Source organism: Cyanistes caeruleus, chromosome 5 (assembly GCF_971803275.1).
Source record: "Cyanistes caeruleus chromosome 5, bCyaCae1.hap1.1, whole genome shotgun sequence".
NCBI lineage: Eukaryota > Metazoa > Chordata > Aves > Passeriformes > Paridae > Cyanistes > Cyanistes caeruleus.
This window is the reverse complement of record NC_141705.1, coordinates 26674091-26691779: the sequence shown is the minus strand read 5'-3', so window position 1 is coordinate 26691779 and position 17689 is coordinate 26674091. Positions and strand designations below refer to the sequence as shown.

Sequence of the window (17689 nt, the reverse complement as noted above, 5' to 3'; positions counted from 1 at the left end):
AACACAGATTTGCAATTGAGCGATCCATTATCTGGGGAGGAGAAACTGCCGATGCTTGTGATGGCAGTTTTTTTCTCCTTAGCTTTGAAACTGATTTCGAGATCAAGAGCTTTTAAGAGGGGGAAATGGAATTAAACTGATTTGTCATACATCTCTAACTGTACAGAGAAAAGTCGCATTTACTGAGGAAGATTACTCCGTCTTGCCAGCTCATCCACCAAAGCCTTTTGCTGATAAATCACAATAGTAGGGTAAGGAGCAGTGATGAAAGTTTCGCCTCTCGGGTGCTGTACATTTAAAGTGCCGAGAAAGCAGCTGGTCCCGCGGTGTCACCCAGGCAGGCCGCGGCACAGGCGGGGCGGTGATACTGTGGGGCGGTGACACAGCCGGGGCGGTGACACTGCGGGGCGGTGACACTGCGGGGCGGTGACACAGCCGGGGCGGTGACACTGCGGGGCGGTGACACTGTGGGGCGGTGGCACAGCCGGGGCGGTGACACTGCGGGGCGGTGACACTGCGGGGCGGTGACACTGCGGGGCGGTGGCACAGCCGGGGCGGTGGCACTGTGGGGCGGTGACACTGCGGGGCGGTGGCACAGCCGGGGACCCTCAGCAGCCGCAGCGCCCACCGAGGCCCGCGAGCGCCCCGCCCCGCCCCGCCGGCCCGCAGCCAACCCGCGCCCGCCACATCATCGCGCGGCGCCGGCGGCGCCCCCGGCACGTGCGGCGTGTTGTGGCTGTCACCGCCATGGCGGTGCCGGAGGTGCTGCGGCAGCTGAGCCGCCGAGCCTGGGAGCCCGCGCTGGCCCGGGCTCGCCGTGCCGCCGTGCTCATGGACGCGCCCTCCGCCGAGGCTCTGCACTGGGTCGGCGGGGCGGGCGAGCTGCTGGCGGCCGGGGCGCTGGCTGTCAGCGCGCTGTCCGCCGAGGCGGCGGTGCCGGCGGGGGCGGCCTGCGTCGTGTTCGTGCTGAGCGGGACGCTGCGGGGCGGCGCGGCGGCCGCGGTGCGCGGCGTGCTGGAGCAGGGCACCGTGCGGCACTACGTGCTGGTGTGCGGCGGCGAGGCGGAAGGCGGCGGGGCGGCCGAGCTGGAGGAGACCTTGCGGCGGTGGACGGGCGAGGGCGGCCGCGTCGAGGTGGTGCTGCGGGACCCGCCGCTCCTGGCACCCGTCTCGGCGGAGCTCTGCCTGCTGCCCGCCCTGGCAGCGGTCCTCCCGCCGCTGCCCGGCCCCGGAGGCCCCGGCCCCGCAGAGGTCGGGCTGGGTGCGCTGCCCGCCGAGCTGCGGGCGGCGGTGCGGGCCCTGGTAGGTGACCTCGACTCTCTCTTCACCGGCCTGGGCCTGCGGGAGGAGAGCTTTGCTGTGGGAGCCCTTAGCAGGCTCATCGCCGCTGAGCTGGCAAGCTACGCCCCAGCCAGAAACAGGAGAAGGACAGCCACCAACAAGGCCTCTGTCATCTTCGTGGACAGGACGTTGGACCTTGCTGGTAAGAAATCCTCAGCTGGTGTGGGCTGTCATTCTAAGGGGCCCATACCCACCCCATCGGGAGGGTGTCAGATAGTGGGAGCTCTGGCGACCTGGTGTTACCAAGAATCCATATTCCACTTTGTACTGCACTCCTCCCATCACTATATCCAGTTCTGGGTCCTATGTGGGATTACTCTTGAGATCTGGTCTGCTAGAGTACACTTGCTCTGTGTTCAGTGGTTACCAGGCAGTCATAGTAGAACTCTGGGCTTCTTCTGAAGCTTGGAGAAACACAGCTGGGTTCAAAGCAGAAGTCACTGGAAGTTCCGCATCATTCTGCTCCAGTAGGAAAACTTGGTGTTCCAGAATTCTGCTGGTGATACTCAATATCCTCCTTTCTGTCCCAAGACAGCTATTACCATGCAGAATATGTGTACTGACTGTAATCTTTTGTCCCAGTGTCAGTTTCATGCTTCCTGGATTAAAAGCCACTGCTCTCAAGCATCCAGATCATCCGTTACTCACATTATCCAGTTGTTTGGAAAAGTACCTTACAGGCTGCTTCCATGATCCCAAATGCTGTGCCAATAGCCCTAATACCAGGTGCATACTTTCATGCAGAAATAGCTGAAATGGTTTGGTTAAGTGGTGGTCCCTGGTGGTCAGTGACCCCAAAGTCATACTTAGCTGCCCAATGAACTGGTGCTGGTTTCCAAATTAGGAGGAACGTTGGCATAACTGAGCTGGTTACTCTCCTGTTCTTGGTTTGTGTTTAGCATGATCTTACAGAAAAAGTGGTGTGCGGTTCTGTTCCACAGGCTAGTGGTTTGAAGAGTAATCACTATATTAAGCCACCAGGTGTGCAAACAGTTCTTCATCTGGCAACACTGAGAGCACGTTTAACCCTGTGGCCACGATGGTTGCTTACACACCCTTGTAGCCCAGTGGATCATAGAAATTAAGAGTAAAGTAGAAGGCTCTGCTGTAAATCCAAGGGTTTGTTTCTAGCACTTCCATTTTGCTGCAAACTATAAATCTTAATTGTACCTGTTTGCCGCCATGAGGGGTGAAGGAAACTGTCTGCATGTTTCAGACTCAGCCTTATGGATTGCTGTGAGGTATCTAGTGTATCTACTTGTCACTCTTATCTTTATATCTGTCTAAGCAGATACATGTCTCTGTGTAACCCTTAGCCATATCTATATGCCTGAAGGTGTTTCTGTACATATGTGTGTTGATAAAGGAATGACTGCATTTGCTATCCCAGTCGTACATACCTCCTGCTGGCATGCATGGGCCTGGTTCTGTTTTTTAGTCAGTAATTCAGGTCGCAATTTTTTGCCACCACGTGTCATGTAGCAAGTACTTGGTACAATGTAGCACCCTGCAGCCGGTCTGTCTGAATTTTCCTCAGTATTTTTTTCCTTCCATGATTTTGCCATTGTGTATCCTTGAACTGCTGTGGGGTTCATAGCCGTCAACAATGTGTTAAAGAGCAGCTAAGGATCCAGACCATTAATGCTGTGCTGAGGTTGGGAAGATTGATCAGAAGACTGCAGGAAAGTGGACTTGGATAAGGAGCCTTAAAATGAAATTATGAGAAGAGTGTTGGTTTGGGGTGGGAATGGGGAAAGGATTTATTTATGCACGCAGATAGTGGGAAGTGTGGAATCTTGTACTTCAGTAGGAGAAGGTTTTTTGGAGATAACATCAGGACTGTAGTGAGCAGCATTGGAAGGAAACTTCAAGCTTATATGGAGTAAGAATGAGAAGTTACAGGATTTGGTTTTTTAAGATTCTATTCCCAGTATCCATAAATGAAATTAAGATCCCTGCATACAACCATTCTTTTGTTACCAACAAATGTCTCTGGAATTCATTGGTAATTTCATTGAATTATTCCTATGTGTTGGATGTGATGCTTGTCCTATCAAATACAACACAGACTGAAGGAAGAAAAAATCTAGTGCATTCTAGAGGTAAAGCTCAATGTGAACCTGAATTTAGCACCACACAATGAGATTTGTTTCACTGGTTTGCTAAAAACTGTACGTTAAAAAATTCACAGGGGAAGCAGGGGGTGTAGCTAATGAGTTCCTGGCTGCTGTTAAAGAATTAGTAGGTTGACTTTGCAAGTTGTATTGGCTACAACTTGTATAAAATGTCACCTATTTCAGTTTGTAAGTTGTAAAGAAAAAAATTAAATCAGAACAGCATGATGCATAAGAGTTCTTGTATCCTGAAAGCTAGATGTTAGCTTGGCATGGAAACTCATATTTTGCAGTGGTCAGATAACTTGTCACACGAACGCTCAATCTGTCTGTACTTTGGCAGTATTCAAACCCAACACTTGTGCCTTAAACACTGTTGCTCATGAGAAGTTGCTGAGCAGTCTGTTGACTGTCCTCAGAAGTGGTGAGTAGAGAGGATCAAAACTAGTCCCATGTGCCCTGCTGAAGTCAGTGCAGTTTGCAAGTGACTCCCTGTGATTTCCTGTCCTGGTCTTGTGAAGTTTAACAGTCTTTTCAGGCTTGGTTGATTTATGCAGTTGATTGGGGTGACAGTGACTTTTAAAACCTCCAGCAGATATTTTGTGATTGATTTGATGAGGCATGCCAAAAGCCAGTAGTGTCAGTGGACCAGTGGAAACCTCCAAGAGGTAACAGTTACGGGAAAGAGAGATGGCACTGGCTGTTCATGGAGTCAGCTCAAGTACTGAGTCTTCCCCGTATGCCAAGAAGAGAGGAGGGATGTTAATTATGTGGGTTTATTTGCATTTGAGGTGTTTCTAGTGTCTTGTCTAGCTAAATGTTGCTCGCATGCAGCATGTGTGGAGAGATGCTTCCAGTACATGGGGTGGAGGTTCAGAAGATTACTGTTGGTTTTCCCTGTGCAACTTTGCAAGTGTTGCAGTGTGCCTTACATATGATTAACTTGGTAAGAAGAATGTAGGGATTTTTGAGAATAAGATAAGTTAGGGAGTCACAAAGATAACCTAGCTCATTGCATCTGCACTTCACTTGTCTAACTCTGGCTGAGAATGGTAGAAAAGAAAGTTGCTGTCATTCTGTAATTGTTGTTGTCTTTGGTGGAACAAATGGGTAATAATCCAGCCGAGTGGTCAGATATCCACACTGCAGTATCACCCCGTGCTGGCCACATGTGTCTTCTTTGCTTTCTGTGGATAAAGGCATTGGCAGCACAGAATTTGACTTCACTTTTCTCTTCCTTTTTCATCCTTGCTTCTCAATTTCCTTTGCAATACAGAATAGTGGATAAACCATGGAAAACCATGGCTTGCCACCTGGATACCTGTCTGCTATAGAATTGGCGACACTCTTCTGCTTCTGCTGTCCAAGAGCACTTAATAATCTGACCTTGGCAATTTACTTGATGTAAGGTCCTTGTTTGGATTTGTGGAGCATGTGAAGCTAATTCAGCTGTTGAAACAGATCTCTGGAAATGATGAAAACATAAGAGCGGATAGCCGCTACACAGAAAGACTTAGATGGAGTGGGAATATAGCCTGAGAGAACTTTTTCCTGCCTCTCAGTGGTGCTTCAAAAGTTCCTGTTTTTCTGTGGTTAAAGCTAGGACAACAAAACTAAGTTCAGCACTGCTGTCCAGCCCTGTGCTGATCTCTGAACCATAGGCTAAGTGGCAGACTACAAATACCCTCAAATATCTTGTTCCTGACCTAAAGGTAATAAGGTTTCTGGTCCCTCTCTCTTGACTTTTTTATCTGTAGTGTGTGTCATGTTTTTCTGCTTTGACTTGGCTCACAGCCCTAGTATTTTTTAAGTTGGTTGTAGAGCCTGTGTTGAGAGTTCATGAATAGAAAGAAAAGCATGTGTGTTTGAAATCAGGAAAATTGAAGAATACATGCCAGCTGGAGTCCGGAATTTCTCTTGGAATCCAGTCAAATTGACATTTCATACTTTGTAACTTGGGTTGGTTTAGTTATTTCATATTTGTTTCACCTGAGCTGCCCTCAGTTCATATAAAAGTGATGATCTTGATTGTGGCATGCCATTGGTAATTGTTTATTTTAATATTAGACTGGCCTGCCTGGATGATTATTTATGCAACTTGTATATAGTCCTTTTAAGCACAGCCCTATTAATTTTATAGAAAAGTACAGTATGCATGGGAGTGTATATATAAATATTTCCTTGCTTTTTTCAATAACCATTACAAATATTATTTAACAACTTCCTTAGGGAAAAAAATATGTTTTTCATGTCTAAGTGTAAAACCAGTGAATATCTAACAGCTGTAAAACTAAGTCTAATCTGTGCTTTTTAAATTAATCTTTCTGAAATGTTATGCTAACTTTACACATTCTAGAAATTAATTTTACTTTTGTAGAAAAATATTTTTGAAAAGCTAAATGTAGTTGTGATGTTAAGAGTACCAATGTCCTCCCCAAAACATGGTTATTTTCTTTTAAATTCCTTGTGTTTGTTTTTCTAGTTATGCACCTGATAGGTTTTTTTTTTTTGGCTTTTATTTTTTTTTTCCTTAGGAGCAGTTGGCCATCATGGTGACAATCTTGCAGAGAAGATTCTTTCTGTGCTTCCTAAACTTCCTGGCCACAAGACCGATGTGATGGTTAACATGGTGGAACTTACAGCACTGCAGACTACAGATGAAACTTGCAGTATTATAGCACCTGGCTGCTTAGCACAACCAAAGTAAACATTCTTCTCTTCTTTTTTTTTTTTATTTTTATTTTTTTAATGTTGAATGTGATTGTTATCTGTCTGTGAAAAAATGAACAGAGAACAAGTCTTTATAAAAAACAACAAAAGAAAGCAGTCAAGTTTACAGCAAAACCCCATCTGGTCGTAATTCTGCTGGAATGTAATAGTCTATATGTGTACATTAAGTGAGTAGGCCAGATAAGACTTCCAAAAGTGGGAGAATCTCAAGACCTTTTAGATTTGGGTTGTTTAAATTGTTGTAGATTACTGTTGTAAAAATCAGTACAGATTAACACCAAGAATTCTCCTTGTGACATTTCTTTTTCTGCCTAATAGGTCTTGCAAGCAGGTAGGTCTCCATGGTGACTTCCTTTTCCCATAAGCCTCTTCATAAAGTAGCTGGATGCTGAATTTTTGTTAGAGTACCTTTTAATTTAAGGTTTTATCCCTGTTTTCAAACACAATACCTGTGGAGAAGGATAAGGCACAAATTCAGGTATACAGACAGTTTCACGAGGGCCTGAGTTTTGCTTAAACAAGAGCAACCTAAAAGCAGTAACTTCAAATAATTGTACTTAGCTATGTGTAATGTGTAGCTAAGACTTTACAATCAAAGTGTGTCAGATTTGATGTTTCACTTTCTAAATTTAGTTGTCCAAATGAAAACCTTCCTGCAGCTCCTGTTACTATGCAAAAACAAGGAAACATACCAGGTGCTGGTTTCACTCCACAAGAAAAAAATTTCTCAGCAGTGCTCTAGAAATTAATACAGTGCAAAGGGGATTAAAAGTTATTTCTCCTTTACTATAATGCTCTCCTCATATATTAGATTTTTTTTGAGATGGGCTATTTAATATAATTTATATTCATCTCTTTTGACTTGTTTTGTGATTCTACACCTGCACTGTATCCTTTTTCTTCCCTCCCCCCCAACAAAGATTTCACAGATTTCCACCGTTAGCAACATATGGTCTTTGTTTTCTGAGAGCCTTTGTCACCTTCCATCTCTCACACATGCTGTAACTGGGTCCAGTTTCTAGGTTTTGTGTTGCATACCTCTCTTCTTCCCTAGAAGTTGGAGAGGAAATGTTTCCTCATAGAGGAGGACTCAGTTTTAACTTGCTGCCAGGGTGACTAGCTTATATAAAATTTGGTCTGGTTTGCTTCTCGCTGTCTGCTTTCCTGCTGATTCCTGAAGAAGTGAGATGTCCTTAAAGATCTGTCTACACAGAAAAATGAAGAGGTTATTATCCATAGTAGAATTTAGTGATAGCTTTGTGCTAACTTTGAGTAGCTACCAGAAATAAAGAAAATACTGTCAGTGTGGACTAGTAAAAAAAAAATAGATATTTACTGCCCTGAGATTGTTGGCCTGTGCTACCACTCTATTGTTTCTCACATTATTGACATTGAGAAGACTAAAGGTAGTGCTGGTATGCCTTCCCATGACTAAATTATGACTTCAGTCATGTATTCATGTTTTTAATAACAGCTGACAGAGTTGTGCTATGTTCTAAGGTGGCTAGTAGTATATATACACATCAAGATTTGTTTGCCTATTTGCTGGCTAATGGGAAGATGCCCTCTGTTAACAGTAATTAGTCTTAACTTATTTTGCAAAGTCTCATATGGACACAGCTGGTTAAAGAACAGCAGAATATGGCTACAAGATGCAAGTGTGGGAAAGTTGGATGACAGTAGCTAATACCTGGTACCAAGGCAGTGGTGCCATTAACACACTGGTCTATAACAGCTCCTCCAAAATACCCTCCCTCTGTACCTCATGGTACAGAATCTGTTACACTGGAATTACTTAGGGACAGATCAGTCAGATATTTTAAACAGTCTTAATCTTGCCTTGCAGCACAGCAAAGGGACAAGATGACCTCTGAAAATCTCTCATTATCACTATTCACAACTGAAGAAGAGTTGTGGGCCTTAGAAGAGTCTCCAAACTCCAAGTGACACTGTGATGTTTAATCTGTTTTTCACTTCTTCTCCAACTATATAATGATCAAGAATAGCTCCTAGTTTAAAATAGACACTTCCAAACTCGCTTAAGGCAGTTGATGAAGAGTGCTTGAAACCATAACAGTGGCTGAATGTGTTGCTGAAGGTGGTAATTTCCATTCTGGTCGACAGGACTGTTTTCAGTGTTGGTTTAGACATTTATCATCTTTGCTAGTGTAAAATGGTTGTTTTTCTGAAGCACTGAAATGGATTAAAAATTCCCTCTGGTAAGTTTCTGTGTCAATTCCATAGTGAATTGCTTAGGATGCTCTCAGTTCCTCATCAACTTGGTTGTTGCCCTTGGTAGCTGCCTCAGAAGTGTTTCTTATAATTGAAAACTTAAGTCGTCATTTGTATTTGTAAATGATGCATGGCAAGGAGTGTTCCTCTTGTAAATTCTCTGTTTACTCTGGTGAGTGAAAGTGCCAGCCCTTTCCCCAGAGACAGGACCAGTGACTTCAGTTACACCCAAATTAAATGCATGGGAGTTCTTTCACATGAAATTTTGTGATCAGACTGTGGCATTTCAGACCCACATATTCAGAATATTTTTCAAATGTTTTCATTGTTTTTTCTCAAGTAATATTTGAGCATGCTGTAGTGAGGGGAGAGAGAGAGTCTGGTCCTTGCATACAGCTTGCTATATTTAACTTCTCTTACAGCATGCCACTCCAGCAGAAACATCTGGGCTCAGTTACAGAGTTAGCAAACAGAATTAATGAATAATTTATGGTTGGTGTGGTGAAATAAAGCAGGGCTCTTTTTTCAAATATAAGGAAATAATGGGCTTCTTTAAAGATTTAGATGAAAATGTAAATGCCATATGCTGCTTGAGTTACTGTACTTTGAAGGTGCCCTCTTTGTGAGGAAGGGAATTTCTTCAAAAAACCCGCAAACAATTCTACGGTTCTTGATTTTTTTTTAGTCTTATTAGCCTCAAAAATCTCATGGCGTAGTTGTTTGCCCTACTGTAGTCACTGACATGTTGCTGTTCCAGTGTGGATGATAGTAGAGTTATAATCTTTCAGAATTGTGTCAAAGTATTTTATTCATTTTTATATACAGATGAATGTACATAACAGAAGGGAAACAGTTCATAGGTATTTAGCTAAAGACATCCACTCTTGATCAGAACTGCTGGTGTCCGATCCAGAAAAGTAGTAGTCACACTGTCCTTTCAAACAAATGATGCATAATAGAAGTGAAATTGTAGTGAAAGCTTAGTGATAAGGATGATTTGAAAAAATTGATTACAGTACTCTTGCTGGTCTTTGTATTTTGATGACCCATACAGTGTTTGTAGAGGAATTCTTCCAAATTTCAGCTTCTGATTTTAAGTATGCATGTAGCTTCTAGGCTTCTAGGGGTTCTAGGGGTTGTCTGTTCAGAAGAACGTCAAGCTCTGTGTTTGTGTGCAATCCATCCTGTACATTTGATAACATTTTGGCCACATTGTTTCTCAGAGCACTCATCTTGTGCTTATAAGATCTTTTTTTTAACATGTTGAAGCTCTTGCTGTCAGTAATTAGTTTATCTTGATGGAGGTTTATCTTTTCTGCCTTGTGTGAGCTGGGAGCTGAGGTGCATGAAGCCCCTGTGGCTCCCAAAAACCCCAACTGAGGGTTCAATGCCTGAATTCTGGTCACAGACCTGTGGTGTGTGAGAAGTAAAGATTTATATGACACTGTGGACAACTATGTTTACTCTTTTTTGATAAAGTTTTTTTTCTTAGTCAGGAACATATTTGATATGGTCTCCTATTTTGCTGAATAGACTGAATATTTAGTTTGTTTATGCACATTTCAAGAACTTGCTGAATAGAGGTTTCTTGCTTGTTTTTTCACTCTTGCTTCCTTTCTCCAATGTTTGAAGATTGTAGGCTTCTTAGAATTCAGTATGGTGTTAAAATATTTTTAAAAGTCCCAATTGATATTTAAAATATATATGTATTTAATGCAATCTACAAAGAACCATTGGACTCTTACAACAACCATTTTTCCATAAAGATGAAATAATGTAGCACAATTTATTGGGCTGCTATGCCTAAAGCAATTCAATATGCAATATGGCTGATAACTTTTGACAGAGCAGGTGGAGCCACTAAATCATCTGTACTTGCTTTTGGGGGAAAAATAACAAGTTGAGAATGAAGTGACCATGTTGATGGGTGTGATGCAGAAAACATTTTTATGCAGGCCAGATGTTTGAATCACAGCATCCATAAACAGATATAACTTTCTTTAAGTCTTGTATAAGGAGTGGAAAGGAAGATGTGCTGGGGAGTGGGCCAAAAATTAGGACATTTCTGGAGATGGAATGATAAAATTTCAGTGTCTCATGTTAGTGGCAGTTGAAAATACATACTTCTCCCAATCATTCTTAGTTCTGAAGCTGTTATTCCCATTTTGGACTGATCAGTACTTTTTACAAATGCTAGAACTGGGATGGAGAAGAAAGCCCCGCTCCAGCTGCATTTTTGCTTTTGGGTGTGATGTGATGATTCAGTGCTCCTCTGGTACTGGTGGGACTTGGACAACCCCAAACGTGAGGGAAGGCCATGAAGTGAGGGGACTTGTATTTCAGTGCTGATTCTGCTTTCAGCTTGCAGCATGATCTCAGACAGGTCACTTGATTCCTTTCTGCCTCTGATTCCTCTTGTAGTCCTTGTCCAAGGAATTTGTTTTCTAAACCAGTAAAACAGGAAGTTTCTTAGGATACACATTTTCATACTGAAGGCAGAAAAATCCTAGGGATTCTGATCTCTGGGGGTGCAAGTAACAATGCAGATGAGTGCAAGTGGAGCTAAGGTGTGAGGACTATTGAACACAGAATCTGTTTGTCCTTTCTTTGGTACTGTGTCCTTCCCACTCCTACTCACAGTTCTTTGTTGCCCTGGGAGGGGAGGCAGTTTTGGGTTGTTTTCACCTGGCCCCCTTTCCTGGGAACTGATGGAGCAGCAGTTCCAGTGATCTCTGTGTAACACACTCTGCAATATTCTTTAAACAGTCACATATATGATGTCAGTTTCAAATGAAAGATTTTTTTATGTGTGTATGGCAAAGAAAAGGACAACAAGAATTAAAACTGAAGAGGAGACTAAAGTCTCCCTTTAATCTGGGAAATAAACTTTTATTGAATCATTTATTTTATTCTCTTGGAGTTTTTTAAGTTTTATTATTTTTTTAATCAGGGAACAAGTATCTGAAGGATATTGATGTTTGTTGGGTTTTTTTAAAACAGTATGGCTCTTGGGTCTTTTTGGTATTTTCAATATTTTAAAAAAATATTTCCTTTACATCATCTGTAGATATTAATTAGGAAAAAATCCACAACTTCTTTTTTGCATGCATACATTTTTAGAAGGTAATTTGGGACAGTGTTATTCTTGAATGAGCTGGAAATTTATGGCATAAATTAGAGCAATTTTCCTTTCTGGAATGTTAATATTAGAGAGGAAACATTGCTATTGCAGTAAGAAAATCCAGATGTCATGACTATATTGCTTCATATCCACTGCGAGTCTTACAGAGGAGGAAGGGTAACCCAAAACAAAGGATGGCGAGGCTCTTTTAGACGGGGAGAGAGACAGCTTCGTGCTAAAAACTGCTTTTGGATCTGGTCCGGTATGTTGGTGGTGGCGCAGCAGCAGCGGGGTGCTCCCTGCCCGTCCCTGCTGCTGGGGTGTTCCTCCAGCGTTTCTTCTGCTGGACAGTTCCCCCTGCTGGAAGCTTCACGATCCTGCTCTCCCGGGACCCAGCCTCCTGTCTCTACTGAACTCTGCTCCTAAAGATTGTTTGAAACCTAAACTCAATGCCCCCAAGACAAAAAAAAACCCTAAACCAGCTCAAAAGAAGCCACCATCCATGGTACAGCTGTTTCCTATCTGCCTTTCTGAACAAGGTAAGCAGCACTTTGGGGAGAGAAGGAAGTTTTAACTGCAGAGTTTATGAAAAGCAGCCATCCCATTGCATTAAATAAAACTCTGAAACTTTCCTTTCACCAATAACAGGTGAAATTACAGCCTGGCCCTGTGCTTCCAGGACTCCTGTTGGGCTACTAAGGTCCATTTTCAGGGCAATTGTGCTTTAGAGGGTTTTAGAGGTTGGTACCTTTTTCCTTTTCAGCAGTCCAGCCAGGAGATGCTTCACAGAGTGGTAGATTGAGCAGTAGGAATGCCACAAACACAGCATTCTTTCCTCTCCCCCCATGCTCCTGGACTGGCAGCCTTCCTGATCACCACTTTATTGTACTCATACAGGCTTAGTGCACAGTCCTGAACTGAGGCCTATTTAGAGTTTCCTCATTGTTTGAAATTTCTCAGGGCATCTTCTTTTTGGAAATTAGAGCCCTGGCTGGATCAGCTTCTGGGGTTTGTCAGTCAAGACAAGCTTTCCAGGAGATGCTTTCTGCTCAATTTCAAACCAGCCTGAGTCAAATGAACGTAATTGACTATTGTCACAGGATGAGATGAACAAGCTGATAAGATTTATTATATTTTACAATAAATGTGTATATTTGCCCGGATCCCTTCAACATGGGACCTCCTTGAAATGGAAAAAATGAAGGGGTGAGAGGGCTGTGCTGAGAGTGAAAATTCTGGAAAGAGGTCAGGACCTTCAGCTTGCCTGTGCTATGTAACATACAGCATTGCTAGATGAACTTGCTGGCGCTCTGCAGAACCCCAGTTTGCTGCAGTAGTGAGTCTGTTGAGGTAAACAGCAGAGGAATTTCCTGAGGGTTCTTTGTCCAACTATTCTCCTGCCTAATAGGTGTCACATTTTTGTCAATTGTCTGTTATGATAGGGCTTAGAAGCCTTATAAGTTGTCTTCTAGATAAGAGGAAGTTTGAAGCTTATTTTACTTGAGATAAAGGATGAATTGGGCTGACAGGCTCTTGGCATCAGCTGGGTGGCTCTTCCTTATCTATGCCTCTCAGCCCACAAAAAGAACTTCTGGGGGTTATGGGAAGCTGGACTGTTCAAGACTTCATTCTTGTACTTTAGAGAACCTCTAACTGCCCTCTTTGTCTAGGCTTAGTTAGGCTTAGTAATGAAAGTGTTCAGATGGAATTCAGACTGTGTTTCCTGGGCCCTCTGACACTAGCATAGCAGTCCTCAGAGTACAAGGATCAAGAGGTTTGAGATGCTCTTGCCTGTAGAATCAGTTTGGTGAAAATGGCAAAATCGGAACCCTTCATGCTTAATTTTTTTAAGACATATTTTTAATTCTGAAGAAAAAAGGCTCCCTGTATTTATATTATTCTCCATATTCTCTCTCTCTATTTGAGTTCTGCCAGTAAGTCCCAAGTTTTGGACTTTCCTTTGTCCTTGGAAAAAAAAAATAAATTTGATTCTTACCCTGAAGTTGTCCAGCCATCAACACATCTGAGTACTTGCATCGTCACCTGGTTATCAGAGCAAGGTAGCTTAATGCCTATAAGGAAATTCAGTGAGTACAAACCCTCATATATCTTCTAGCTGTTCCCTGGTTACCATTGTGCTCTGTTCTGCAGGCTCATTCCTTGCAAGATATAAAGAAGGATAAATCTCTTTCTGATGACCTATCAGAAAGAGTAACTACTGTCTGCAGTCAGGACAGAAAGGAAAGATCTTTATGTTGCTTAGAAGCAATTCTTTTTTTGTCTCTGTGTATTTGTATCTGCATTTCTATTAAAACTGACATCACTTTTTTGTTCCCCTAATGGTTTTGTTTATGATTTTGTGAGTTTCTTTTTTCCTCTGTTTGTAAAGTGCTTTTCTCTTGGTGTGGCCACAGTGCTTTTTCCTGCAGATGTATTCAGAGTGTAATAGTAGCATAAAGACTGTGTCTGTTTAAGTAGACTTTATGGCTCTCTAAAACGAGCTCTGATCTTTCTTGTGTTATAGTACAATCTCCTGGAGACTATTGCTTTGGCTGATGTTGTGAGATTTTTCTAAGACTAGGTCTTACTCTGCTTGGCCATCTGCCTTCAAGTTTGCCTCCTGAATGACCTCAACAGCGAGGTTTTAAAATGCAGTGATATGCGTTGGCCTTACTACATACTGTGGAGTTACTCATTTGCTGTTCAGCCACAGTACCAGAACGGAGAGTGACTGAGTGACCTGGAGGGGTGTTTTAGTTTATCATTCTTATGCTGTAAAGTAAGCCTGCTATGTGTTACAATGGAGAGAAATGTGCTGTAATAGACTGGTGAAAAGAGCTAATGACAGCTGCTCATTTGGATGACGAAGTAATGTTTGGGAAGGAAACAGAATTATCTGTTGGCAAGAGGTCTGATTGCAAGTTTTGACTATATGATTTGGGTTATTTCATGACTCCAGACTTAATATGAATCAGGAGTCAAAGTTTACACAGGCTTCAATTTATGTGAAGTGAGCTATTTACCTGTCAGAATTTGAAGTTCCTTTTACTTTGGAAAGTAGACAGAATCTTGCACAGATAAATACTCTGATTTTATACAGATAAACACATACACAACTATTGATTTTAATTTAATTGAGCCAAAAATCCAACATTCCTTTCTGCTATTTAGCATGGCTAAAAAACATTTAGCATGGCTTCTGATATTTAGATGGCAGATCGTTGGAATCTAATTCATGATGCCTAGGTGTAGTGTTTACCTGTGTGTATGTGCTTCTTTTTCCTGAAGTGTAGTTACAGGATGCTGAAATGGGTATTGCTACTTTCTAACTGTTCACAGTTTCAAAAGTGGTTGTGAATATTGACCAAGCCAAGTCAGTTCTTATGCCCTGATGAGCTGCAACCCCGTAGCAGTCTTTCTGCAGCTTCTGGATGACTGTGTTCCACCAAGTACCACTTAATTTCCACAGGTTGTGAATATGTATTTTTAAATGATCTTTGACTGGAAAAGATTTCCAACCTCTTTGGGAGAGAAAAAGCTTTATGACCTTACTTAATTCTCTGCACAACTCTATTACTTATTTAAATAAGTAACAAGAAAAATCCATATCAGGTCATTTTCACTAACTGGAAACAGCCACAGAACACATGCTGAATGTATACACTGCATGTGGCTGCCTAAGCTCCAGTTACCCCTTTAAAAAAAAGGGAAATTAACCTCAACAAAAAAAGCTGCAGTTCTTATTGATGATGGGAATGGGTCATGGCTTCAGACCTTCTTTGACAGGTCAGAAAATGCCATCAATGGGACTTGGCTTGCTGGTAAGGAGAGTATGTGGAGGAGGAGGAGGGAATTAGACAGTGGCAAACACACTGATTATAGAAACCTGTTTTAGGAGGAGGATGCAGAGTTAATATTGAATGACTAAAAAAAGTGACCAAAAATCCAGAGATTTTGGATTAGGACAAAATTCTGCTCTCATCACTCATTCTATGGCAGGCAGAAGTGTATCAGGAAGGGGTTGTGAGAAGATACCCAGAGCACAGGGTAAATATATTCAATGTGGACAGAAGTCCTTATCTGTTTCTCATGACAGATGAACCAGAGTATGGAAATGGTTATAAAAATGAAAGCCTGAGGCTGGAGCTTTCTTCTTTCTGAATAGCTGTCAGTTTGGTTTTGAAGGCTAGAATTGTCCATATTAGGTTTGCATTAGATCTGAGGGAAGCTAGGGCTCTAGGTTTGCAGTGAAACTATGACAAATATGCTACTTTGAAGTAAGAAAGTGGAATAATGAAGATATGCAGAACCCAGCCCTTGAGTTGATCTAAGCTTCACCAACATGCTAGCAAAGAATCTGGCCCTGCATGTTCAAACATCTCTTCTTTAAGATGTAAAGACTGCTTCAGATTTTTTTTTTATGATTTATTTTGGATCTCAAAGTATCTACTTGAATACTTGTTCTCAACTCATAAGAAGAGTTAAGAGTTTGACTCTTAACTAGTTATACTATAAAACTTACTAAGCAGTGATTCTTGTGGTAACTGAGTCATTTATGCAAAGAGTTGTCTTTCCCTCTGTGAAGAAGATGTATTTTTGTACATTAAGCCCTCAAAATGGCTTAGTCAAGAGTTTGCATTGATGACTGCAGGCTTTGGGCAAGCAAATGAGGGAGGGAGGTCAAAGGAGACTACCAAAAATTGTCCTTGTAAATCAAAAACATTGAGGAGAAGGAATTCCTGGCATTCCATGGTATCTGGGTTTATTTTCTTACATTTCTCTAATAAGAAAAACACACGTCAGATGTGTTCTTGGTAAATGTTTTCACTTGTCTCATCTATCTCTGCTGCCAAACGTGACCCAAAATACATTGGTCTTGCATGCCCTGAGGACATCTACTGGATAGCTAAGCAGCGCATCTGTAAAAGTGGACTTGGCACTCCAGTGCAATCCCTAAATGTAGATTCAGTTGTCAGCACCTCATTACTAACTGCTCTTTCCCTGGAATCATTTTTATTAAAATAACCTTATGCAATAGCTTTAAAATGCAGAGCAGAACGCTCTAAAGTAACCTATTGTGTTACATGTAATATTCTCAAGGAATGTGTTTGTTGTAAGGATCAGACTTTATATTTAGTATAATTCATTGCTTTGTCCAAAACTGAAATTAAAATCCCTGACAAGTACTTCTTTAATATACACATTTTAAAGAGATGCTTGCCAAGAATTTTGCTGTACCTTGTAGTGCACAAAATCCTACTCAGAAGCTTTCAATTAACTTGATTCATGCAGTAACTCAGTCTGGCATTCTGTATAAGTGGTCCTGCAACTTGTAGGAATGAAACATTTTGCTGAAACATTTTGTTGGACTAAAAGGCAGTGAGTTGAAACTCAGACAGGGTTAAGTGATGGTTACGAATAGTAAGTTTTAAGAAATTATTTGTATGCACTTTTTTTCCTTCACCCCTGCAGAGTTTGGCCACTGTTAGAGGAGCAAGAGTGAATTTTGAGGTAATGCTGGCCTGTTTTATTACAGTGTGCAAGAGGGCTGAGAGGCCTGTGATATATCTGGGAAGCTTTTCAGCATCAATCCTTCCCTTTACCTTGTAAAAAATAAAATATATCCAGATCTGCTAACTGCAAAACAGGGTGGATCGGGTCACAATAAGCAATTCTACTTCTGACAGAAAGAATTTCACTTTTCAGTGACTTTTTTCATTTGTCTTGAAGGAAGCAAACTAGCCTCAGTGTTCATCTGGATGTCAGTTGTTTTGTTTCTGGCAGTCCTCCAATTGCTGTGGTGTGCTTGGTTGTTTATTTGGACCAGTCTGCATTTAATTGTTGCCCTGGGGCCTAAAGATCAGGTGTCCCTTCTGCTTTTGAGTGGTGATGGACAGCTGGGATAACAGTTTTAGGGGGTTTTTTTGGTTGGGTTTTTGTTTGTTTGGCTTTTAACTCTACTTGACAGTGAATCCTATTAGCTATTCCAGGCTATGCATTTTACCTTTCTATTCTTTCTACAGGAGACCCTTTTGAGAAATCTCTGAAAACTTCCAAGGAATGTATTATGGGGAGAGGGGCAGGGGGATGGTGTGCAAGAGAAGAATAGGAAGGAGCACTCCTAGACCTGGTCCCATGCTGAGTGAATAGA

At 42.0% G+C, this 17689-nt stretch overlaps 1 protein-coding gene across 1 annotated transcript in view; it reads left to right on the top strand.

Moving 5' to 3' along the window:
• The first annotated feature begins 725 nt into the window (after positions 1-725).
• Positions 726-17689, top strand: part of SCFD2 (sec1 family domain containing 2) — a 186866-nt gene continuing 169902 nt past the window's right edge. Inside the window, exons 1-2 of the mRNA XM_023925784.2 lie at positions 726-1483; positions 5990-6158. Of these exons, the coding sequence (XP_023781552.2) occupies positions 748-1483; positions 5990-6158 (905 nt within the window). The 5' untranslated portion in view covers positions 726-747. The remainder of the gene's footprint in view (positions 1484-5989; positions 6159-17689) is intronic.